Below are 27,240 nucleotides of genomic sequence, written 5' to 3'. Positions count from 1 at the left end.
ATGAGACTAGTGAAGATAATTAAAATGTGTTTAAGCGAAACGTAGAGTAAAGTCTGAGTAGGTAAAATTTATCTGACAAATTTCCTGTGCAGAATGGTTTAAAACAAGGAGATGCTTTATCTCCACTCCTTTTCAACTTTGCCTTAGAATATGCCCTTAGGAAGGTCCAGGGAAACCAGGTGGGACTGAAACTAAACGGGACACATCAGCTGTTGGTCTACGCCGATGATGTGAATCTACTGGGTGATAATGTAGATACCACAAAGAAGAACACACAAACTTTAATTGACGCAAGTAAAGAGGTCGGTCTAGAAGTAAACACAGAGAAAACTAAGTATATGTTGCTGTCTCGTCACCAAAATGCAGGTCAAAATCGTGACATAAAGATAGGAAATGGATGTTTTGAAAATGTGGCATAGTTCAGATATTTGGGAACAATGATAACAGATCGAAACCTGATTCAGGAAATTAGGAGGCGATTGGAATATTTTCAATTAACCTAATCCTTCCAGCAGCACTATGGCCCTGGGGTCGACTCAGCCTCTAACAAAAATGAGTATCAGGTTATTCTTAGAATATTCTTGGGGGTAAAGGGCGGCCGGCACGTAGGGCTGACAACCTTACCGCCATCTATGACCCGATTGTCTAGAAAATGTGCGAACCTCAACATCTCACAACCCTATGGGCCTCCATGGCCTGTTACAGGGATACCTTTACTTTCACTTTTTACCTCTTTATTAATAGTTGATACACATTGATCTGTCATTTCTTTTATTTCTTAACTAGTTGGGAGTCATGTGCGGACGGAGTTTACTCAGATCCAGGCAGATGAAGTCAGCGCTGAACTACGAATATTTATGCAGGAATCTTAGCTGTTACAGGTTTTCTGATTCAAGACAGTGTATTTCCTTGTTAGGAATAAAATAATACAGCTCGTACCTCCGTGACTTACCACTTAAATTACTTTCGTATAAGGCTTGTTGCTCCATTGCTTATGGCAACCCAGAATTGTGTAATCTCAGAGCTTTCATTATCCGTTACAAAACTTTATGTGTGATTTATTTAATGATTCTTTCAGAACAAAAATATAATAAGGGGTCCCGACGGGGCCCGAGTGTGCTGACGAAGGCCAAACTCAAGTTAATCCTCTATTTCAGCGACGCTGTGGGCATCTCGAATGGAACAGTGAAAAGGAAAGGGTGCGGCAGGAAGCGGCCCACGGTCTAATTTGAGATATAATTCCGACTTTTGCCTGGAGGGACTGAGAAAAGACGCGGAATTTCCGAGTCAGGATATTGAGCTCGTCTAGCGTTATGACTTTAGCGAATTCCTTCAGTGTTGAACGAAACACTCTGTAACCAATGATACAAATTCAGAAATTCGCCCACTTCAACCAAGTCGGATGGTGTTGCTGCCACGTTCTCGACTTCCATCCGGGAGGTGCTCGCCTCGAATCTCGGCCAGGCCACGGGCTATTCTCATTGAAATTTTCTGTTTTCATCAGTCGTCGAGGCAAACTCAGGGATAGTACCCCACTTAGGCTATTACCAATTCCTTCAAAATCGTTTCAAATTAATCAGCCATCCATTTAACGTTATATAATTTAGCTACTGAATGCATTGTAACGGATTCGATCAACGAGCTGCCAGGCAACAGCTCTGTAAACACGGTCCAACACGAAACGATAGATAAGGCTGTGTTTTTTATGTCGTCCGTGCCACGCTCAGTGCTGCTAACGAACAAATGAACTAGCTGTCTGACATGTGACACGCGTTTTTTACGTGGCCTGCGCCATGCAACAATAGATGGGCTGTGTTTGCTGTGCGTGGTCCGTGCGAAAGGATATGAGAGAATACGGGAATTGAAATTGACTTCACTTGAATTCGGAAGTTCCAAACGAACAGCAATGTGGTCAGAAGAAGAATTAGAAGACTCAGTGTGTGATGTTGCATGTGCAGTAGCACATCGATATTGGGAGTGTGAAATTTAATGAGACTTTTACAGTTCCTATGTTATAAATGCGTTGTCAGGAAGGGCTTGTCAAGACCACTGGAAACAGACTGAGAAGATTGGTGTGGAGTGATTGTAAATTGTGTACATCAGCAGTAGTGTAATAATCAATTGTAGTTACGACTAGTGAAGATCCAAAAAACCGATTCACCAATCGAAACCCGCGCCTTAGTCACCAATACACATGACAGTATAATTAAATATTCATAAAAAGAGCTTACATTCTCTTTCGGTTTTAAGTCAATGATTCTATTATGAATAGGGAGTCTGTGTGTTATTTCGAAACATCTGCAAACTTTTCCACCGTTACATCGAGTCAGAAGTTACGAATCCCTAGAATCTCACAAGAGTGTCTGTGGACTCCTTCCATCATCAGAAATTCGGTTTGGATGGGGGGCGGGGGCAAAACAAATACGTCAGTCGTATTTGAGTTGCTCACTGCCGTAAACATGAAGATTATAGTCTTCTGTGTTGTAAAATCGTGTATTTCGGAAAGAAACCAGACGTTTCAGAGAAATATATTGCCTCCATCTTCAGGATTGAAGAGTAAGTCAGGTTCAGCTTGCCGCCTGCTGCTGTTGGTTTCTTGTTTACTTTCTACCCTGAAAATTGTAGCAATATGTTCCTTCGAAACGTCAGGCTCTCTTCTAACTGCACGGCGTTACAACCCATAACACTGTGTTCTTGAGCTAGATCCGCTTCTGTATGTTGTCTTCTGCTTAGCCTGGTATATGCTTAACAATATTGAGAGTGGATCCACGGAAAGGTTTTGTTACAGATGCATATGTAGTTTAAATATGATACAAACTCCATTATGCTAAACATTTTTATTTCTGATACAGTGATGGGAATTAAGTTCATAAAAGAGGGTACATAGCTGTCGTAAGCGAATGCTTAGCACGTGTATGTTTTCATCTCAGAAAATTCAGTTAACATTAACTGTAATATGAAGACTTGGAAGGTCTTATTGGCTTGATGTTTCAGCTGTCTTGTTCGCCGCTGCTGCTACTTCCTGGACGCATTTCTGGACATCTTCGCTGATGCTCTGGATCTGCGCACTAGCACTCTGGAGATTCGATTCAAATGAAGCCCCCAAATTGCTAACAAACTGAGATATGATACTTTCTCCTGACGTAAGAATGTTGCTAAACGCAGAGGTATACGCTGTGGCCAGGTCTCTTGCTGCAGCTGCAACTTCTAGGGGACATTTAATGAATCCTGTGAGTGGGTTTTTGACTAAGCATGTTGTGAAGTTCAGTGCAACCTGGCCCACAGAGCCCGATGCTTGTTTAGCAAGAGAACTTGCTTGGTCAGCGTAAGCCTTTGCGTCCTCGCTACTGCTGGCGGCCTTAGCCTGAATTTCGTCCTCTGTGAACAAAGACATGAAGAACTGCTAGCCCAGATTCTTAAAATTGAAAATGAATGGCCAAAAACAAACAAATAACTAAAAAGTTCTGTCTTCTGCCATATAACTCGTGTGTAGTCCACTGAAAGTCAACCGATCTTTCGGAGGAACGTGGCACCTCCATCTTCAGGATCGAAGAATAAAACAAGCTTGCTATCCGCTTCTAGACAGTCGGCTCAAAGATGGCAGTAAGGTTGTCAGCCTTACGTGCCGGCCGCGCTTTACTCCCCAGGAAAATTATNGGACCCTCAGCGTCTCACAACCCTATGGGCCTTCACGCCTGGTACAAGGATAGCTTTACTTTACTTTTGCTATCCGCTTCACGCTTGCTGTTTTTTCTTTGTTTATTATATATCCTTAATGATTGAAACGCCATGTTGTTTTTTTTTCGAAACGTCTGTTGACTTTTCAACGAATTACAAGGTGTTATATCCCATATGACGTAACTCTTTGTAATTACCGCTGTGATAACATCAAATGTTATAAAATAAACGATTAACTAGGACGTTACGTAGTGTAGTCAGGTAAATAATTACATTTATCTCGGTTAATCTATTCTGAGTGAGCCGATAGGGACAAAATGGCCCGTTTAAGGGCCACTTTCCACTCTTCTTGTTACTGGCGGTTCGCTCTGGGCCCTTTCCCATTTCTGTACTACTTCCTCCACTGTCGGTTTACCCCGCTTGGTTTATTCTTCGACCGTGATGAAGGAGACAATTGGAATAGTTCTACCAGACTGCACTGCGTCACAATAGGCTGGTGGAACGGTGATGCTGTAGGCTTATATTCGGGAGGTGTTCGTCTCGAATCTCGGCCAGAACACCGGCTATCTTAACTGTGGTGGTTTTCCTCAGTTCCTCCAGGCAAATGCAGCTGTAGTACCTCGTTTAGGCCATGATCACTTCCTTGCAAATTCATTGCAGCTAATTATGTACAAACTATTCTACTGTTCGACGTTATACACAAACAGCGCGCCGCCTCGCCTTGCTATTCCAAGAAAACGCTCTTTAACAGACAAGAATACAAGAGGTTCTGGGAAGAACCAATTACCTACTTACCATTGATACGACACGGATCGCATGAGAAGTGACGCTTCCAACAATTCTTCTATTGTTGCATGTGTATTCTTTGTCGCGGTAACATTCTTACGCAGCCGTTGCCTAGCAACGTTAAAGGATACACATACAGGCAAATAGATTGAAGGGAGGAGGATTTATTAATTACGCCGTTGAAATGGGCTGACATGCCGTGATATACATAGCAAATTTCATAAATATTGGTCCAGGCATTCAAAAGTTGAATGGGGTGGGGTAGAAATTCACAGACGGTGTGGTGATCTCATGCGCCTATTTTTATTTTTTATTTTTCAAAAGAAGGAAAGAGGGCAATGAGCCGTGTGAATGAGGAAACAGTGTCCGACGTTTCAGAGACTCTCACTGCCTGCCTCCTCAACTGTTATTACGATCAGTGGTGTGTGTTCGCACGCTGTTTCAGTTTATTCAATTAGTGTAAAATTGAATGTAAAATTCCATGACATGGAAACGCGCATCTCCACGCAAGGCATTTGATGGAAGTAAGCGGTTAGCTTCACTCCTAGGCCGCTTTGGCGGTTTGGGGCAAATTTCTGCTGGCTCTTACCGGCACAGTAATTTTTGGTTCCGAGTCCCTCTCGACTCATGGCAATATTTTACTGTGACACGACTCTGGGAGTCACGCAACTGTCTCCTAAGTCTCTCTCTGTCTGTCTGACTGACTGCTAAATTGTTTTTGGCCCTCGCCAGCCCAGTGATTTTTGGTTCCGAGTCCCTCTCGACTCATGGCAATATTTTACTGTGACACGACTCTGGGAGTCACGCGACTCTCTCCTAAGCCTCTCGGTCTGTCTGTCTGTCTGTCTGTCTAACTGACTAACTGACTGACTGACTGACTGACTGACTGACTGAGTGCTAAATTGTTTTTGGCCCTCGCCAGCCCAGCGATTTTTGGTTCCGGGTACCGCGGGACTCATGGCAATATTTTATGGTGACACGACTCTGGGAGTCACGCAACTATCGCTTAGGCCTCTTTCTGAGTGACTGACTGCTAAATTGTCTTCGGACCTCGCCAGCACAGTGATTCTTGGTTCCCAGTCCTGCGGGATTCATGACCACCCTGGGAGCCGAAGTATAAGCTCCGGTGTGCTTATAAGCAGGGTAAGTTGTCTGCTCCGCGATCGCGGACTTCGAGTGAGCAGTAAACACATTAATACTATCAGAATACATACTCGTGCTGTTGATAACAGCAGATGCTTGTTGCTGTCCGTTCTGAGCGCAAGTTTTGACCTGGGAAGCAGACGTATCATTGGAATATGCACTGACGAGTTTATCTTGTGCATCTTTGAACCTATCCTGCAGTGACTGTATGAAGTTCTGGGCAGTAGCCAGCGCCTCGGAGATGGCCCGTTCCGCTCTGTCTCGGAAACTCTCTACCCATGATTGGATCTGAGACGCTATGTCTTGAAGACCGCTTTTGGCTTGGTCGGTATTAGAGTCCGCTGCGACGAACTGAAACCATAGACCAGGAACAATCATTTATTTACATGAAGACTATCCCAGTAACGCAGGTTACATTGTGTAGAATGATATAAGGCAAAATTTGAGGCCCTAACTCCAAAATTTTGTAGAGGGACTGAGGAAAGCCACGAAAATTTCGTGTAAGGTTTTTGGGCGGCGATTTGAACCTTGTATTTTCTGAAGAACAGTCCGGAGTACCATTCAGTCTGTCGTGACGTTTGGTGGGAAATTGAATCCCTCAGGCCTGCTGCTGAACATGGAAGGAAATGTGGTTTTAGTATACAAAAACGTATTTCATGGCGCATAAGCTGTGTCACTTTTGAGTTCCCGCTGGAACACTCACCGCCTGCCTGAGAGCCTGGTCGGAGTCTCCTACCACACTTTTCTGTAGGTGCACAACATCTCTTCATGCCATTTTCTCCAGACACAAGGGAGAATCATTAAATAGGTCACAAACGAGCATAAAAAGTAAAAACTGAAAGGAAACTTTATTTTCTCGACATGTCCTCCACCAACACTGATACACTTCTCCCGTCGCCTTATCAGTGCGTCGAAACTCGCAGCATTGAAGTCTTCTGTTGTCTCAGCCACTTCAGCACCTCCGTTTCAAATTTGTCTTCGTCATTGAAATATTTGTCATTCAGTTGTGAAAGGCTTTAGGCGACAAACACTTCCCACCGTAAATAGGACACGTTTATTTGTGAATATTTTTTATATTGAGTACTTTTCCCACAGAAAACGCACAAGAGAAAGCTGCTCTTCGGTAGTATGTATGTAAGGTTTCTTAAGTTTGAAATGAAGGCTCTGAAAATTTTGTAAGTCTTGGTAAACATCGCGACGAAGTGTAGAGTGTTAAGAGGTCTCATGAAAGTAAATTACACAGCAGGTCGTAAAGGAGCCAACAGTCTTGGTTTAGTATATCGTGTCTATTCTGTGAGTGGTATTTTGATGTGAATATGTGAAATATAAGAGCACTATATAAAGGAGACGATTTACGATTGATTATTTATGCGTTTTATTAGTGGGAGGTCGCGTTAAACTTCAGCCTTGACGCATCATTCTGCAACATGTAAGGTTAGAAAGGTGTGCGGGGGGAAGTAGCCGAAGATAATGTCACGAAGTCGTGAGACTTCTCTTTGAATTTCAAACGGATGTTGCAGTTGTTTTCAATACAAAATATTTCTTTTGTGTGGATACGAAATACTTCATTTATGTAACATTTTAAGGTTCTCGCAGCGGTCATTATGAAGAGTACTGTCTCCTGGGATATGACGCACGTAATTTGGTAGAAATTTATAGACGTTTCGGAGTAAATCTTCTCTGCTCGCTTGCACATTTGCCCGGCCTATTATCTACTCCAAAAATTGGGGGCAGTGTGTTCCTTCGAAATGGTAGTGAACTTCGACTAAATTATACGGCGTCACATCCCAGAAAATAGCGTTCTTAGCTTCCTCTTATATTTAATCGGAACAGAAATTTGAGAGTTCGGAAGTCAAGTGGTTAGAAAATATTTTAATTAAAAAATTAAGATGAGTGTTTGTTTAGGGTTCAGCACAAGATATTTTTTTATTTATACAGGGCACCTAGTCAGGCTAGTGAAATATGGAATATTACAATGGGCTCGGCATGTAGCTAGGATGAGACAGAATAGCACTTGATATCTTCAGAAAGGAAAACCTTTCTCTGGTTTCCATTTGAAAAATCCGGAAGATGTGATGATAAAGTAGATCTTCCTTGTGAGGATGGGAGACGGACGAGGTAGGAAAGTTCTAGTAACAGGTTTTGTGTCATCAGGTCTTAGCGGGTTTACAGTGATGTATTTATACCATAAGAAATTGTAGATTTGTAATCATCTAAGTATTTTTGACCCAGTTAAGGAAAATGGCATATGGAGATCAAGGTATAACCACGAACTTTATAAATTATGTAATGAACCAGATATAGTGGAAGTGATCAAAATAGGACGGTTTGGGATGCTTGGGACAACTCTTTGTAATACAGGAACAGAACCCTTGCAGGAAGTCGTCTATCTACAGTTGTACAATCCTTTGTTGGGCCTTGGCCGCTTTTTCAGTTTTCTTAATCCTATACACAGTCGGTAGATCTCCTTGGACTGGGGATCAGCTCATCATAAGGCCGCTACCTACACACAGGACAGCACGAACACAGAATAAACGCACACAGACATCCACACCTCGAATGGGATTCGAACGCACGATGCCAGCATTCGAGCGGGCGAAGGCAGTTTTTGTTCGGCTTGCAGGAAATTAACTGTACATAAACCAGCGGGCACCCGACCAGTAGGCAAGTCAACTGTCAGGTGGCTGCGTTCGCTTGAACATTTGAACAGAATGGGCGTTAGAAATTGGAGACGAAAGTCATAGGACGGGGACCAGTGGAGATGAATAGTGAAACAGGCCAAGGTTCAGCACGCACTGTAGCGTTAGCAGCAGAAGAATTATCTTCTATGTAATGACATCATGTATACATATAGGTGATTACGACGTTTCGTAGGAACCTGCCGTCTCCATTTCAGAGCCTCAGTAATTGACAACGCAGCAAATTATGTGCTCGGCCGCACCATAGCTCAAGCGGTTAGTCGCTGGCTTCCCACCGCGGCGGCCCGGGTTCGATCCCGGGTCTGGTCAAGTGGGATTTGTGGTGGACAAAGTGGCGCTGGGGCAGGTTTTCTCCGAGTACTTCGGTTTCCCCTGCCAATCTTCATTCCACCAATTGCTCCACAATCACCCTCACCTATCATCTGGGGCTGGTACAATAGGCCAGAAGTGGCCGCAGTACAAGGGACTTAGTCCCACCCCACTAGCAATAAAAAAAAAACGTTATGTGCTCATACGTGGTGACGCTCTGCTGCCTTGTGTAAAACATTACTGTTGTTCAGTGGGGAATGTCGGTGTGTACTGCCCAAAATTAGAACGGGTTGCGTATGGTAACTGAAGCGGAATCATTATGTTTATAGTTATATTGGCATGAAGGTAACCTCCATGAGCTAAAGTCCAGCTTATAATGCCATGTAAATAATTTAGATTATCGTAAATGACTGTTGAGAGAAATAAATTGTGTTTAAAATGTCTTTCAGTCTGCGTCATCTAAAGACAGTGGCTTAACTTATTGCGTTGTCATTAGAAATCTACTAGACTCTGTTTTCAGCACAAGATGTGAACCACAATCACCAAACCGGAGATCTCACTGAACACATGCTGTCTACAGTGATTTTGCCTACTGAAACTGTGAAGCGCCGATCACAGTGGCCGCGCTGTCTAAGGCACGAACTGTCTACTCGCTCGAACGCTGGGATTGTGCGTTCGAATCCCATTCGAGGTATGGATGTCTGTGTGCGTTTATTCTGTGCTCATGCTGTCCTGTGTGTAGGTAGCGGTCTCATGATGAGCTGATCCCCAGTCCAAGGAGTCCTACTGACTGTGTATAGGATTAAGAAAACTGAAAAAGCGGCCAGGTCCAACAAAGGGCCGAAGGATCATTGTTGAATGAACGTAGTTCTGATGTACGTACAATCAGTTGTGTATCAGACAAGACCAGACATCATAGAATCGCATTTGAATGGTTTAGTTTCTGTAAGAAGAACTTGTAGACTCACCTGAAAGGCGCAGAGCGCAATGATGACAAGTCTGGCGTTCATGCTGGAGTTTGCTTCGTCGGTTCAAGTGCGTCTCGTAATCCAGGGCTTGTCTTTTTATACTCGGGATATGGTGCAAAATGAGGAAACTACACCCCAAACAACTGAATAAATATAGTGTATTTGTAGCTTCCTGTGTCTGTGACCTTCCAATTGTTTATTTAAAATGTTTACGAAACATTGAGACTCACTGAAGAATATAATTCCTGGAAGATATTGCGTCGTTTGAAATTCATTGCTAGGAAATGAAGTTCGATCATTCAACTTCTGCTGCTCTCGTTAAGGTTCTCACAGCAGAATCTTCCTGAAGGGTAAAAGGCGCCAGCCCGTAAGGTTGACAACCTTACCGTCATCTGTGAGTCTGCAAAACGTGGGAGACTCGACGTCTCAACAACCCTATTGGCCTCCAAGCCTTATTACCTGGATAGCTTTGCCTTTTTTTACAGCCGTGAAGATTACGTGCAATGTTCTCTGGAATATGATGTCGTATATTCTCGTCCATAGGCAACCATATCTGTTGAGGAATCTGTTCATGCCATCACGTCTATCCTGAAGAAGGAGGCATCAGGTTCCTCCTAATCGTTAATGAATATCTATCATGCTAGAGGCCGTTTTATTTCGTATTCTTTCAAGTGCTGAATATTATCGAGTCATACTTCGAGACCGATGCTTAACTCCATCTCCCACGAACAACACGAGTCAATAGCCAGTTGTGAACCACACCAGCATCAACATATTCTCAATACAGAACAGATAAAAGGCAAAGAATGAGAGGATGCTCGTCCGTTTGTGACATACTACACAACTTAATTTCATGCATCTTGCTAATGCTGTACGATTCGTTGCTATGGTAATTCGAAATTACGTAATTTTAGAGCTTCCATCTTACATTTGAATATACAGTGTTAGAGAACAAACAACCTGTCTCTGATAATACAAATTTGAGGTTGCTCTGGGATAGGAGGATGTGCGTTGTTGCAAAGTTCTATGCATTTTGCATACTGTTTCAAAAATGGTTCTTCTTGTACATTCTTCGTAAAAAGCTTGTCGTCTTGCTAAAGAATATTTTCTCTCAACCCACTGTAAATATCACAGCAGCCTTGACTGAGTTTTTACTGATAGAAATCCGAGTTTGTTGTGTTCTATTTGACGACATTTCGGCTGAAAACGTTCCCTTTGAGGCTATCACAGCGCTCTTTATGAAGAGTGCTATTTGTCAGGATAAGACGCCATGTAAACCGGAAAAATTTCGTCAGATTTTCGCATGATTCTTCCCGTGTTTTTGCTTTGATTACTTTTAGACTCTGGAGATGGAGGTACTAAATTCTTCGAAAAGCCGATGGTCTTTCACCAGACACTCGACATTACAATTCATACTTTGGGGACTGTTAATGGATATCACACTTACCATGCTAAATGTTATCCAGCAGCAGATTGCAGCTGTAACTGTACAATGAGGAGCCTTATAATGTTCACTGTTTTTAAAATACGTAATTACTTGAAACATCAGATCAAGGTTTATATTGTAACGTGTCTGGAATCCAGAAGAATCACTTCTATGGAAACGCTAGAACAGACCGTTGCATAAGAAACATCGAATCTCCATGGTTACGACGAATACGCGAAGCGTTCCAACAGAGACAACGCGATAACAATGGGTTATTGCGTAGGAAACGCAGAACCAACAGAGCAACGTCTCCACTGCTATAACAGAGAGTTCGTTGCATAGCAGCGTCCAAGGTTATAAATATCCCGGCTTCGACGAGAAGCAGTGGAGTCTCGGATCGTCCATCGGAGAAGTCAGTCCCGGAATAGCCTTCAAAGGAGTCAGTCGTGATCGAGCCATCTTAGAATAAAGTCCTAGAATAACCGCCAGAGAAGAGAGTCCAGTGTCGGCCGGAATATTGTAAGCAGTGATTATAACACTGCAAGTGCAAATGTTTGTAAAGTGTGTGAAAGGCGAGCGAACAGAATAAACTCGCTATACCAAACAACGGCGTGAAGTTATTTGTCGCGTTATACACCCAATACGTGACAACTGGTGTCAGAAGTGGGATTGAACTACACACGTGACTGACAAGATTCGAACTCAAGACACGTGACAACTGGTGTCAGAACTGACTTCGAACTTTAACACGCGGCCTACAACGCCACACAAAAAAAAATGGAGTCACAAAAGATAATGGAACTCCTGCTAGCCATGCAGGCAAAGGCCGACGCCAGATACGAAGAAGCGAATACCAAGGCGGAAGCCAGACACGCACAGATTATAGCCGATTGGAAAGCCTGGGGGGAAGAGAGGAGAACTTCCCACAAGAAAATAGTGCCCGAAACAGATGAAGAGCCGACTTCCGTAGAAACGAAACCTGAGGTGGCAGAGCATCAAGAAGTCCCCATAGAAGACGCCCCGAGAATACCGGTCGGAGAACCGAAGAAAAGGCGTAGGGACCAAGGACTGGCCGCGGAGCCCCGCCGCCAGAAAGCAAAGGGTTTGCAACGGGGAAATCGTGGACCCCAGGAGAAATTGGCCGTCACAAACAGGAAGACATCCCGTCGCGCTACAGTGGCACGACGTTGGAGAAAAGACTTCAAGAAGGAAACTCCCAAGGGAACCTTCGGATGCCAGCGTACAGGAAAGAAAGTAACAAGGATGGTAGGCGGCAGAAAGCCGCTATGCGAGAAGAAAAAAGTGCCAACCAAGAACGGCATCGGAGGGTGCAGGCCAGGACAGCGATTGCACCCAGGAATGAGAAGAAAGCGAGAGAAGACCACCTACGAGGCTGCCAACGTGAAGAGCACAAAACTACTTATCAGGTTTACAGCGAAAAGCTGGACACTTTGGTGGGGGTAGAGCCCTCCATAAGTTCCAATTCTTGTGCTTTTGTAGGCTGACAGAAGATCCGGCTATTTGCTTCGCGATCTTCCCCTGACAATCTCGTAGAAGGCCTTCTTGCAAGTACTTCTCCCTCCCAGGCGCGATAGCGTACACGCTACTCCAAAGTAGCGTGTTTTATGTGTCACGCTACAATATATATCCAGTGGGACATGTAGAACGTATGAATACCTTGACAGACAGATCTGATGGGAAAGGCCCAGTTGGAAAATCTGGATGTAAATGGAAGGAAACTATTATAATTCATCCAAATGGAACAGTTTGTTTAAATCTCTACTGCATTAATTTGGCTGCAAATGGCGTCGAGTGATGGACTCTTTGTGTGTATGACGAGCAACATTTGGGTTTCAGAAGAGTCACAGATTTGTGTAGCTGAGCGACTATCAGATACTCTGAATGATCGAGTTCATGTAAAATGCATACGTTGTTTTTTGTTGAATGGTTGGATGGCAGTGAATTGGGATTCTTGTGGAAGAAGTCACGGTTTATTTGAGTTATCTTATGACATTTATCTTAATTTTCTGAGAACCTCCGCTACAGACCCCGCCCGTCCGGTATAGTCGGTGTTCGACATGATAACTCGGAGACTGGCGCTTACTCATGTGAAGGGGAGATGTCGGGCACGTGTCTGCGGGTTCCCCGAGCTGTTTGCGCATCGACGGAACTTTCCGTTACAGACAACAGACACATCACAGCCCATTGGACACGCGGCGCAGGTATTGTCGTCACCCTCAGTGTTTGTTCAGTTTTAACTGCGAAGTCACGTCTTCAGAAGTGACTTTATTTCGGTGGATTACTCCACAGACGCGCTCCGCTTTTAGAATAATTCGAGGCCGTGTTGTGCCCATTGGTTCTTCCTGTCTGTCCCCTCCACACTTCAGTGTTGCGGTGCAGGTATCGATGTTAAGTTGATATAAATATATAGCTTACAAAGAAGGAAAGAAAAGTGCTAGGAGCGGAATCCTGCTTCCTTAACGAGTTAGCAGTAGCTCAGTTGCGCAATTTGTGGAAACCTGAAAATACACCGCCGTCGTCACAATATCCTGCCACTGATCCCATTCCTGAGCTGGATGCGTCTAGCCCAGCCCTTTCCAGCTGTTAGTCTAAAATACTTTTTAATATTATACTTTCATCGACCTCATCCCTTCAGCTTTGTGCGATTCTTCCTCATATGCCCTTCATGACCCTTCTGTTTATCTGTCTATGGCTCTACAGCCCTTTGTTGGGCCCTGACCGCTTTTTCAGTTTCTTGATCTTTTTTTACACAGTCATTAGGATTCCTTGGGTGGGAGATCAGCCCTGCCACAAGGCCGCTATCTATAGAGGACAACACAAATATAGAAAAATGGAGACAGGACATCTATATAAGTAAAATTTCTCAGGCTGTCAACCATGTCAGTTGGTTAAAAATTATCGAAGTTTCAGATTGGAACAGGGATAGTCTCTGAAACGTCGGTAATTTTTAACCAATTGACACGGCTGATAGCCAGAATGTGTTTTAGACTCTGACGTCATGGAATTTTCAGATCCTATATCGGATATCCGTGCCTGAATTGGGATTCGAAACCATGATCCCAGTGTTTGAGGTGGGTAAAGACATTTTATATCTTAGAGCCCGCAAGCATTGTGATCGGTGTGTTTTCTTGAGGTCTGTAAGCAGCCGGTCTATTGCTCCAGTTTCTGTAGGCATCTGACGAATTCAGCGCCAATGTAGCATTTCAGGTTCTCACGGCTTCTGGGATATGACGCCGTGTAATTCAGTGAAAGTCGTTTCACAAGAATACACCGCTTCCGTCTTCAGGGTTGAAGAGTGAGGAAGCAAGGAACCAGGATGAAATGTGCAGCAAGTTAAACGCATGCATTTTATTGTAAACTAATCTAGTTACATAAGTAAATAAATATTGGTTGTATTTTATTTAATGCAGATGAAAGTAAAGAAGAAAACTATAGTAAACATTCCGTGTTCTCGTGGCAGTGGCTATGAAGTGGGGAAGTTGCTCGCTGGTAACGTCCTCTAGGACGGAAACAGAACGACGCTTCATAGCAGTGCATTTTGCTGCCTGTTTCTGCTGGTTTCTGGCTTGATTTGCACTTCGACGCTAAAGATGGACCCGTTAGGTTCCTCCGAAACGTCGTACATTCTCCGAACTATACGCCTTATAACCCAGAAGGCCGTGGAATTCGTCTGCGTACCTGACGTTCCTGTACGAACAGAATAATTTTGACCTGCGCACATTCAGATTCTCCTGTCTCCCGTCTCATTAATTATTTTTTTCCTAATGCGGGGAGACTGCGTCCACTTGGTACTGCGGCCATTGCTTGGCCTACTGTACCAGCCCCAGAGGATAGATGATGATAATTGTGGAGCAGCCGGTGGAATGCAAACTGGCAGGGGAAACCGAACTACTCGGAGAAAATCTACCCCAGTGTCACTTTGTTCATCACAAATCCCACAAGTCCCACGCGGTAGCGTAGTTGGTTGAGGCACCATGGTACAAGACTGAAGGTCGCGAGTTCGAGTCCCGATGAAGTCCTTTTTTTTCCAATTTACTTAATCCTTCCAGCCGCGCCGTTTCCCTAGCGTCGACTCAGTCTCTAACAGAAATGAGTATCAGGATTCTTCCTTGGGAGTAAATGGCGGTCGGACAGCGCGTAAGGCTGTGACAACCTCACCGACATCTGTGAGCTGATTGTCTAGTAACTGTGCGAGCGTCGACGTCTCACAACCCTATAGGCCTCCACGGCGTGTTACAGGGATAGCTTTACCTTACCTATAAGCTGTGTTAGAGTTAGCATAATTTTAAAATATGTAGGTTATACGGCGCATAACTGCTTACTGTATCGGATCATATCGCAACATATTGTTTCGCCCTGAACTTGAAGAATGTGTTCACGACATACACTTGAGGCGCGGAACTTTGTCTGGTCCCTGTACTAGCAGTCAGGGCAAGTGTTTCAGACACTCCAATGCATCGTAGGAAGTGATGAAGCCAATTGAAAACACGGGAGAATATATTTTAAATTTTATTTCTCACACGAGCACAGCACAGAACAGTTAACAACGCTTACAATTGTACTCTTTTTTCCCTCACCGGGGATGAAGGATGCGCATTGTCCTGTACTACCATTGCATCAACCTTGTTAGCTGGGGAGCGCACCAGAATGTTGATTTTAGGCCGATTCTGCTGTATCACTGGAACTCGCCGATGTGTCGCTAGCGTCGCTAGCATCAGATGCTGCAGTACTGGAATCCACTGCTTCCTGCACGCATGCGCCAGCCTCCTCGTTGATTTCCTTGTACTGATCAGCAGCCGACTGGAGGGATGCGTCAGGCTTGGAGGCGCTGGCCTCAGCCTGAGCCTGAGCCTGCTGTACCGCGGACTGGATAGCAGCGCTCACTTGATTGGTGAGATTTTGTAACTGAGCAGTAGCGTCATTAAGGCAGCTTGATGATGATGACGATGACCAGCATATTGGGAGAATGCTTAGTACACGATTGGCGGAGCATTGCAGGAAAGTCGATGGGATCTGGGCGAGGGCTTTTGTTGCATCACTTACAGCCGCACTGACGTTCTTGCTGGCAGACTCGATGGCTGCCTGTTGGCTTTCAGCTTGTGCCTGAATCTGCGTCTCTGCGAACAAAGAGTTCCAGAATATATAGCCCCGTTTCTTAAAGCAAGATGTCTGGATATACAGTAGGATACTTGTGATCAAATTATGCATGTACTATGAAACCTGAATTCCATGTAATAATTTTCTCCGTAAATTAATAAGTATTAATTTATGTGTTTAATTAACACAACGTCATTGTGTTACTGCTTGTAGTGCAACATATATGAGCACTTCCAAGACAGGTAAAGCAGTCATTTGCCCCCTCTGGAATATTGAAAATGATAGTAGTTTCCGGAAAAAGTATTGATGCCCTCTGAGGATGATCCGTAGGGATCGGAACATGTAAGGGTGATGAGTTTTCAAGTGATAAAACTTAAATAGTCACACTAGACGGAATTGTTTTTGTCTTTGTAAAGAAATCAAATTTGAAAGAAGAATGAGATATACCCAAAATTATTGGAAAAATGCAAATAATTAAAAAGAACATTCCTGTATGTTTCATACGCTGAGCATATTAATAAGAATAGTATTAAACGGCTTGAATGAAAATGTGTAAGCAATTTTGTGACTGCTCTTCCTCCCCAACCTGAGAACTGTCTTACCTGAAGGGGAAAACATTTTTTATGGCATCTGTATCATCATAGACATATTTATATAGACTTTGTAGGAATACATGTGGTCCACCCCCCTTTTAAATAACCTTCCCTGTTCAAGTGCTTCAGTAGTTATCGTCTTCAACGCCAAACACAACTACCCCGGTCACTGTTAAGTTGTTTCGTAATGTACAAATGCAGCCCAATACATGATTGAGTGAAGTATTACTTTTTCTTCTAAGCCTATTGTACCAGCCGCTGATAAAAAGTGTGGTAATTCGTGTTGGCATTGCCATTTGCAAAAGCATAGATGCACGTGTACACTGAAGAAAATGTGCCCCAAAGCCACTTCATACGCCACCATTCCTACACCGTCCACTCTGACACATATTCAGGAGCCAAGGCATTACTCAGTTGCCTCTTTCTATAAGTAAATGTAAGGTTCGCTCCGCTCCCGTTGCAGCGGGTTCGCGGTGAGGCGAACAGAGGCGCCACTTGACGGTATGCTTACGAGGTGCGAGTATGTAGTGGCAGTTCGTTTTAATGTCCCCCTCCAGTTACGAGTTGAGGGATGCGTAGCTTACGATTCTACACCTATAGGCCTATGGCCGTAGGCATGCGCATTTACTCATGGTCATTCAGGTCTGTTCGTAATTTACCGTATTTACGCATGTATAGACCGCGTGCGTGTATAGGCCGCAGCACAATTTTCAGACAGAAATTATAGAAAAAATAATTTTCTTGGAATATTATTTCAGGAGTAGAAATTATTCCGAAATTTGGAAATATATTTTTTTTTAAATGAAGTGTGATTTCGAATATTTCGAATATAAGCCGCACCCCAGTTTTCCTCTTGAATTTTTGGCAAAAAATGTGCGGCCTATATATGCGTAAATACGGTATGTTTAGTTTCGTTTGCCGCCCACTGTGCAGCAATACAAAGGTTTAAAATTCGTCACTGCGCTACATGTCTCGGGCAGTTGTAATTACGTGTACTTACTTGTGCTATTCAGCACTGCTTCGTATTCTTTGGTAAGATTTTTCGTGCAAGCTTGGATTTGGGCTTCAGCTTCTTTGGCGGAGGAGACTGCGTCACTGACGTTCTTCTGCAGGCTGCCGAGCGAAGCCTGAGCTTGCGACACGGCGTTGCTTGTAGCATTCTGTACGTAACTCTGGACGCTCTTTTGAATATTGCTTAAAATTTCTTGGCTCTGGGTAGCAATTGCAGTGATCTGCTTTTGGAAATTGCTGATGGCGTCATCTATGGGCCCTCCTGCGGCGAGCTGCAAGCAAGTATATTACGTGAGTGTGTCAGGAAATGTTGCCAGTAACTTGTACCGGGAGACAGTCCCTATTGCTTGGTGCAGCCTAGCTAATATGTAGTGTGAAGTATTTTGGGCATGTCTGTACTGACGTGTTGACTTGCAAACATTACCATGAACAAGACTCTTAAAACGTTAATTTTAACTAACGAGATATTAAAACATTTTACATATTCAGCTTTCAACGCAACAAATGTTTTATTCATTGATTTAAAATCAACACTACATGTTTCGACCCTTAAAGGGCCATCTTCAGATACACATTTGATCATTGGCCTGTAACGCATGGTCTTATATCAACATCTACTAAGTAAGATTTAAGGTTTTCACGGCGGTGACTATGAAAAATGCCGTCTTCTGGGATGGTGCGCCGTGTAGATCTTGTGTGAACCGGCGTTTCGAAGGAAAGTCGGTTCACACACGATCTACAGCGCACAACATCCCAAATTAGTGCTTGTCTAATTTATTCTGTTATTTGGAGACATGATTCGTTCTCTGGTGTTGCTATGCCCTGTGCTCATATCCAATTAATACTACATTACTGTATTCATTCTGTTTTCTTGGTGTTTTGTTTGGCTGCGCAGTCGATGTTGTGTTTAGCTGCACAGTCAGTGTTGTGTTTAGCTGCACAGTCGGTGTTGTGTTTAGCTGCACAGTCAATGTTGTGTTTAGCTGCACATTCAGTGTTGTGTTTATCTGCACAGTCGGTGTTGTGTTTAGCTGCACAGTTAGTGTTGTGTTTAGCTGCACACTCAGTGCTGCTGTAGGTCGTTGTGCTTCTAAGTTTTTGTGCTCACGGCTGAGCATGTGAAAGTTTTGATGTTTTGTTAGTTATAGTTCACACAACAAGACACAAACAATAGAAACACGTTAAAATATGATAATTCAGTATGAGTGCGAAGGGCCCGGAAGAGCAGCGGGTTGCAGTTCTCACCTGGAAGGCGCACAGTGCTACGATCACAACCTTAGCGTTCATGTTGCAGGGTTTTCTGTCGGCTGCTCTGTACCCTGTCAGCAGCCCTGCCCTGCTTTTATACCAAAGAAATGGGCACACGACTGACGCACGACCCACCACCTGTATAAACATATCTGTCGTTGTATATTATATAATTCTCAAATACGATAATTGTTATATGTGTCTAAGTAGAAGGTGTTTGATGGGCATTAATTTTTGACTAGAAATGCAGGCGTAGCATAGATTTTGCGCTACCATAAGTAACTTTCTGGAAGTGATGCAGATCACTTGACTCATTTTGCAAAGGGTCACTCGGCTAGGGGGCCCCAGAGTCTGTCTGGGCGCTGTCCCTCTATTAGCAATGTGGCCAGCCGGCAGCCTGGCCCCTGTATTTGCTAAGCTATTTCGGCTCTTTTCTGAGGAAAGTAATGTAAAATTATATAACTTGGGCTAATGCCTTAAAGAATAATACATTTAGATTCGTGATAGTGTGGTATTTTGAGGCCGGTACAGGCAGTTAGCACGTCTGAGATATGTAGAATTTAGGAATAAGCGTAGAGTGACAACGAGTCTCCTTTCAAGATGCCTTGTACCCTTCACCAAGAGTTACAGATATGTAGTTTATTGACCAACCCCGCAAGTGTCTAGACTGTACAGCATCGCATAGTGGTTGTTGGTGTGCAGTGCATTGGAAAAGATTTTGTAGGTGGTCTTTGTGTAATCGAGGTGTTACCCTAGCATCTTTCTAGGGTGGGCTCCTGACGAAAATGGCGAAATACCTCACTGAGTATAACATGTGTCCCGTCCGGTGTTCGAACATAGCACATCCAGAATAGGAGCCTAGAGCGTTAAGCGTTGCCGCTACGCTAACTTGCTCGATCCTGCTCTTGATGTGAAATATATAGATATAACTTCGGATTCTATATTGTGGCATGACGACAGAAAGCAGAAATCGCGGAGCCATAGTAGACGTCCATTGCTAGGCAACGGTTCGGTAAGCACGTTCCCGCAGAGACAAAAATGTGACAATGCCGTTGCTGGGGCAGCATATTCTTGGTAAATAACCCGTTACTGGGCAACGCAAACACATTTCCATGGAAACGGTGTTTTTGTGGATCCGCCCCGAGGCTATTTAACGAGGAAGTTAGGTCAGTCAAGGAGAACTGAGAGGGTCTCTGGAGATAACAGTAGAAGGATTGAGAGAGATGGTTCTGAGAAGAAGACTCCATATGTGCTGCAGTGATAGACTATTATAAATCCGTTGCCAGGATACGGCTAGTGAAGACAGAGAAGACTTAGAGTGTCCTAGTGATTTGTAAAGTGTGTAGATCGACGATAGCGCTGTATTACTTGTAGTTCTGAGTGATGTTTATAAGGTGTGCAGTGAATCCAATCATCCATTCAAAAACCCGTCTATACACGCAGATTCACAACCCTAATACGTGACAATATGAATTCGGTGAATTTCCTGACTAGCTGTGCATCTGACATCATCAAAGAGGATTTCGTCCCATGGAATTGGTTAGTTGTTTGCTGTATTTCAAGATGTGTAATTTTGTGATTCTTTTCTGTGTCTGTGTACAGGCAGAGGCCTTGCGACGAGCTGATCACCCGCCCAAGGAGTCCTACCGAATGTGTAAGATCTAGAAAAACCGAAGCGAACGGAGAAGTTCATGGAGGTAGGCCTAGGCCCACTGGGGCTGTAGTGCAAAGGGAAAAAAATTTTGTAATTCAGACTTCCCTTGTCTTCACCTACTTTCCCTTCATTGTCCTTTGCATCCCTTATCCGTCTATATTGTACTTGTATGAAGTCATAATTAGACAGGCCTGCATAATGTTTGGCAGGTATTCGATGCCCTGCAACGGCGGTAGAGGAGTAACATGAAAATTCATCGTAAATATGACGTGAGAATGTGAATTTAAATTAATAGTCACAGAGCTTTTAATCCAAGACACTGCGATCCATTCTGAACCGACCTTGGTACATAAACAGCCATGAAGAACTACAAGTGAACGCAGTGCTCAGTGAAGTAAAAAGGGGAATACCAAACACTTAAGAAAGTTAGAAACCCACACTAATGCACTAGCAGTGAACATACTAGACAACAGCTGAAGTGCACAGAGATCTGAAAGATACTCCGTCCTAACTCTACCAGACAGACCTGAGGAAAACCCCAATACAAAAAATGAAATGATGCCTAAGTGAACAACAAAAGGAGTATATGAGTTACGCCACTGGACACAACTCATTCACGAGCCAGTACTTATTGAACATATTGTAATGGCCGGAGAACAGTCGCTCGGCTCACTTCGGCTCCGCTCGGCACGTCACGGCTGGCGGGGCGGGAGGGGCGTCATTCATAGCGTAACACGTCACAATATACATTTATTGCAGAGTCTGCAGAACATGTATGCATAATAAATGCGTGAAAAAATAGTGTCAGACCAATATCTGACTATCGAACACTGTAACTACGCGGGTATTGCATTCTTGAAAGTCGCTCTGTATATATAAAACGCGTATAAACAAAATGGCTGGCTGGAGTTACTGGGCAACTAGGTTGTTAGGTGGCTGAGGTGATGCAGGTGAAATTGAATTTCACGCGAGCTCCTTCGTGTCCGACATCTTCTGTTGTGACCGCGTATCGGAGATGTACACTGCTGTGCCCGGATAGGGGGCATTGACTGTACTCACCCCCTGTTGGACGTCCGTGGATATCACTTAACCTATTCTGTGGAAAACATGTTTCACTAGGAGGGTCACAAAAACCCGAGTTCTCAAAACAACAACAAAAAGGGAATATATAATCAAATATACCACTCGTACAACTCTATATTCTAAGAACACATTAACCAACCAAAATAATTTAAACCAGAAGTTCTAATAAGCAATGAGTGACCCGACCACGGGCAAGTACTCACTCGCGCTAAACATGATGCACATGAAAAACACTGGCGCCATCCCAAGGTTTTCCACAGGCACACTTTGCTTTACTCGTCCGTTTCTGGCAACTGCTAGAAACAGAGTGCCTGAAACGGCCTGTTTTTTTTCCCCAATTCCAAGATTCAACTTTTTTTCCCCAAGTCGCGAAAGCTGCGCGCGCGAAATCCCTAAGGTCGGCAACTTGCCGGACATGCCTTGTCGCGCGAAGCGAACTTGACCGGATCTTTCCATTGATGCGTAAACAATCTTTTCTAAAGACAATTCTATCGACTGCCAAGGAATGCGAGGAGTCAGCCGCGCTCTGTCTCCTCGCCTTCCGGCCAGCCGTCTGACATTTTAACCTAAGCACACAATCTTACAAAAATTATACTTAATAACTAAGAAAATGAGCACAACAGCACTCCTCATGACACTGAAGTGTATCAGCTGATATGGGACAACGTGGAAAGCGAAAGCGCGTATAACGAAAGTCACTCGTACAGGGAGCTTAATTTCGGGAGTCGGAGTTACTTTACCATTGGCCGCGCCATAGCTCAAGCGGTTAGTCGCTGGCTTCACACCGCGGCGGCCCGGGGTCGATCCCGGGTCTGGTGAAGTGGGATTTGTCGTGGACAAAGTGGCGCTGGTGCAGGTTTTCTTCGAGTACTTCGGTTTCCCCTGACAATCTTCATTCCACCAATTGCTCCACAATCACCCTCACCTATCATCTGGGGCTGGTATAATAGGCCAGAAGTGGCCGCGTCCCACCTCACTAGCATAAAAAAAAAGAATTGCTTTACGATTGGCGTGAAGCCCCATGAGGATCACGACCAGAGATTTTCTCCAACTGAAACACTGAGGTCATGATCCTTATGTAACATCCTCTCTGACGAGAGGATGGATTTGTCTCTTATGATTAGGCTTGGCCTTCTGAAATATATAGTTTCGACACATTTATGTTCGATATCAAAACAACTCTGAGAATTCGTCATGCCCAGAGTAGGCAACCTTACAAAAGAAAATATCTCTCTGCCCAACGACATCACCGCGACTATTTTGGTTCCCATCCCATATTGACAGTACTGTAATCCGTTAATTTCCCAACGATATGACGTGAAGGTCAGAGCCACCTGCTGGTGATGACGCAGTCTCGAAGGTACGCTACGCCTTTCACTCATCAATGTCAGTACAGCCCTTTTGCTGGGCCCTGGCCTGTTCTTCAGTTCCATAATCTTTGTTACACAGTAAGCAGGAATCTTGGGCGAGTGATCAGCCCGTCGCAAGGCCTCTGCCTAAACACAGGACAGCACAAACACAGAATAAATGCACACACAGACATCCATGCCTGTAGTGGGATTCGAATCCATGATCCCAGCGTTGAGCGGGGGAAGACAGTTCATGCCTTAGACCGACCGGCCACTGCGATCGGCTACGCAAGGAACACGAAGAGGCAATAGGGTAAGGCTTATCCGGAAGCGAAAATAATTTCTCCAAATATTTTAAAATGGAGGCAGCATGTTCTCCGAAACGTAGGTATCCATCTATAAGCTTGTACGTTGTCACAACCAGAAACTTAAAGAATTACAATGCATTTCTGCTGTTGTATGCATACGCTCTCTGTTGTGATGCAATACTTTTCGTAATCTTGTCATCGCCTAACTCTGTGTTGACTTGTGCACACGTCTCATCTGTAGCACCACCTGCGTAAACACACGCCAGTACCTACTTCTGCACAGTGGATCATTCACGTGGCATAACATTTGCTTGCTACAACCTGTGCAACTGTTTGCACATATGTTTACTGGTGTGCAGCTCTGTGAGTGAGGCGAGTTCAGTATTCAGCAGTCATTACCTTCAAAATTACTAGTGCATGTCGTAGGAAGAATGTACAGAATATCATGAAATAATGGCTGAAAGCTGGAATAGCGGAGCCAGAAAAGGCGGCCGTCGCTAAACAACGGCAAGTAAACTCATTCCCGCATCAACAAACACGTGGGCCATCCCTAGGCAACAGTCCGCTTGACACGCCACACAACAGTAGAGGAACTGCTGGAAGCGTCGTTTTTTGTGCAGTCCATCCCGAGGCTAAATAACGAGGAGCAAAGCTGGCGGTGGTCAAGTAGCCAAGGCCTTGAGCACGTACGTAAGGACCTATTCTCTACTTAGAATTGGGCGTTTAATTACAAATATTAAACTTCCGCTTTACAGCGCTCTGATCAGGTCAGTTATGACTTATGCCTGTCCCACCTTGGAGTTGGCGGCGGACGCTCACCTCTGAAACTGCAGCACCTGCATAACAGAGCAGTAGGCGCTACTGGAAACCTCGACAGGCGCACACCCGTCCGCGAATTGCACGCGTGGCTTTCAGAATTCATTACTTGTATGAATATATAACTAAATTATGCAGGACACAGGCAGAAGTAACCCTAAACCATGTAAATCGAAATGTGCACGGTACTGCACATGTAGAGGCCAGGTGCAGGAAGTATAAGGGGCTTAAACTTAACGGCGGTCAGGCCTACGACCGTTCAGTTTCAGAGTAGTTCCATAAGCTAAGGCATAACCTGCAACACGAGGCAGGAAACCTCTGTATACCTTGTATAAATGTTACTTAGTTCAGTGCTGTACCGCACAGGGCCCACAGTGACCTGGACGCCGTGACAACGCGGATATACTCGTGCTGAAACTGCGGTGCAACAAACGTAGCGCCTACATAGAGAGGCCGACCCCTGTACAGTGCAGTGCAGTGACAGAGGGTGCACAGAGCCCACAGTGACCTGGACGCCGTGACAGCGCGGATATACTCGTGCTGAAACTGCGGTGCAACAAACGTAACACCTACACAGAAAGATCGACCCCTGCTTCGTCGAAGTGGAGGCCACATTTCAAAACACGTAAGAATCTGGAGAAAATAAAAATATAATCATGGGTCCGGACTGGGCTCGAACCCAAGAACGACTTAGTTGGCGATGCCCATCAGCAATTTACTGGGCTGGACTGGATTGGAAAGCCAGAGACTTAGTTGTGAGATGGTAGCTAGCCGGCAAAGACGTGAGCACGGAAGCTAAAGGATCTCCGTTGTTGGAAGCCCTTACCAAGCAACGACTAGTGAAGCCATAGAAGACTATATGTGTGCTATAGTTACAGTGATCTTTAGAGAGTGTAAACCGGTGAGAGCGTTCTAATGATTTGTAGTTACGTATTACGAGTGTTTAACATATCCGGTTGCGAATCCAAACCCCGTCTATAGTCACTAACACTTGCGTGACAATATAAAATATGTGCTTTATAAAAAGCCATGCCTTGGGGGCATCATCATCATCAGATTGTGAAGCAGATGTTTTTATCCCTGATAGAAAGCCATCCGGTACCGTTTTCAACATACGAGTATAAGGGTAGCCGAAATGGATATGCCTGAGCACTTGTTGAACACATGGGAATCTGGCACGGCGAAATAGGGTGGGAACTATCTGTGGGTTATTAAGGAAGTACGAAGGGACGAGGTCATAGTCGTCTCGGATTTGACGTTACATAGTTTATTAACCGTTGCCGATCACAGTGACCGAGCGATTTAAGGCATGAACTGTCTTCGCCTGCTCGAACACCGGAATCGTCGGTTCGAATCCCACTTGAGACATGGATATTTGTGTGTGCATTTATTCCGTGTCTGTGTTATTCTACAGGCTGATCCCCCGTCCAAGGAGTCCAAACGACTGTGTAAAAAGATTAAGAAACTGAAAAAAATGGCCGAGGTCCAACAAAGGGCTATTGGTCTATTGGTTGTTAGCAACGTTTCGGAGGACCCAACTGTGTCCATGTTCAGGGTAGAAACTTAAATCTAACAGGAAAGATTAGGGGTAGGCTTAGTCTTTTATCTTGAAGATAGAAGCAGTATGTTACTCGAAACCTTCTGTTAGACTACATGGAGTCATGGAGCTAGGTAGCTCAGACTGTAACTTGTCTGGCTTGTATTCTGGAGCTTCTGGAGTGGAATCATCTGATATTTTACCAACAACAATTTCTTTTGGATGGAAAATCAGTCAGCATCATGGCTACCCCGGATCCAGGCTAGCCCAGTCAGTACAGCCGCTACACTACGAGATTGCTAGCCCAACATTCAGGTTTCGATTTCCGACGGAGGCAAGAGATTTTTCTGTTCACTACAGAGTCCAGGTGGCCTCTGGGGCTCAACCAGACGCCTATCCAATGGGTACCGAGGGCTCTTCCCCCCGGTCATAAAGCGGCCGAGGCGTGAAGCAGGTCACTCACCACATTCTGATGCCGAGGTTCAGGATACGCGGATCTATACATCAATTCCCTCTACATCGCCATGACATGGTGCTTAATTAAGTACGCTGAAGACTTTATCTTCACTTTTCCATGGCAACTCCTCAGGGATAGAGTGAGGAGTGTGATATGCTCTGCCATCTGTGGAGTGTTTAATGAACTATGTGTTGAGAAACTGGGATTCACTGCATCCGTCGAATGCACGGCGGGGAGACCGTTTGCGCCTGCAAGGTAACAATAGAAATTAACTCGGCATTGGGATGTATGTATGTTCCAACAAACCAATGAGGATTAAGTTTATTTGGATCGGAGAGTAAATAAGAGTATTGAAGAGTATTGTGACGCCGTTTAGTCCCGTAGAAGTTCACCAACCTTTTGAAGAAGAAGAAGAGAACGAGTAAAGCGGGCAGCCCGCACGGAACTGGTTCCAGAAGACCGCGGAGAACCAGCAGTAGCAGGAAGCTGTGAAATCGGGTTTGGTCTTAATAATTGCTGTATTTGCAAAAATGGAGATCTGGAGAAGACTGGACTAAAATAGTGACCAGTGCCATATATACGTTGTTGAACGCATCGTTTTCTATGCGGTCCGCGTCGTGCCAGAGGAAAGTAGGCGATTAGTTCTTCTCAGAACTTCTCGATTGATATTAATATGAACAAGGAAGTGATGATCTCATTTCAAATCCCCGTCTGTTGCGTCTTTAGAGCATCTTTGAGGGCGCGTCTTCATCAAGTACGTCATCACGTCATCACTTCATTACGTCATCACGTCATTACGTCATCACTAGAAACTCCTTAAATATTTTTAGTTTACGATTAGAGGGGAAAATGGCCACACAGGAGAGCTCGTTGAGCACACAAGGGCCTTTTTTCCGTAAGACTGTCCACTCAAGGTATGGCCTACCTTCAGAGGTGATATATACCAACGCTTTCCAAACTGTGGTTCTTGCAATCCAGTTGATATTCCGTAGTGTTTCGGCATAGTATGGTATATTGTAGCATAGCATAGTACAGTCGCGCGTTTGAGTGTGACTAG

The 27,240-nt window shown here is 44.4% G+C and overlaps 2 protein-coding genes across 2 annotated transcripts; both read right to left on the bottom strand.

The window, feature by feature from the left end:
• Nucleotides 1-2,820: 2,820 nt before the first annotated feature.
• LOC111867035 lies at nt 2,821-9,692 on the bottom strand. Its single transcript, XM_023856499.1, has 3 exons — nt 9,584-9,692; nt 5,679-5,958; nt 2,821-3,378 (listed from the first exon to the last, which is right to left on the bottom strand). The coding sequence occupies exons 1-3, from the start codon at nt 9,623-9,625 to the stop codon at nt 2,975-2,977; spliced, it is 726 nt and encodes a 241-aa protein (XP_023712267.1). The 5' UTR covers nt 9,626-9,692; the 3' UTR covers nt 2,821-2,974.
• A 5,834-nt stretch (nt 9,693-15,526) lies between these two features.
• On the bottom strand, nt 15,527-19,069 carry LOC111867036. Its single transcript, XM_023856500.2, has 3 exons — nt 18,977-19,069; nt 17,721-18,003; nt 15,527-16,147 (listed from the first exon to the last, which is right to left on the bottom strand). Exons 1-3 carry the CDS (start codon nt 19,016-19,018, stop codon nt 15,687-15,689), a joined length of 786 nt encoding a protein of 261 aa, XP_023712268.1. The 5' UTR covers nt 19,019-19,069; the 3' UTR covers nt 15,527-15,686.
• Between the last annotated feature and the right edge of the window lie 8,171 nt (nt 19,070-27,240).

The sequence above is a fragment of the Cryptotermes secundus genome, unplaced genomic scaffold (assembly GCF_002891405.2).
Source record: "Cryptotermes secundus unplaced genomic scaffold, Csec_1.0 scaffold6801, whole genome shotgun sequence".
NCBI lineage: Eukaryota > Metazoa > Arthropoda > Insecta > Blattodea > Kalotermitidae > Cryptotermes > Cryptotermes secundus.
The sequence above is the reverse complement of the archived record's forward strand: the minus strand, read 5'-3'. Positions and strand labels throughout refer to the sequence as shown.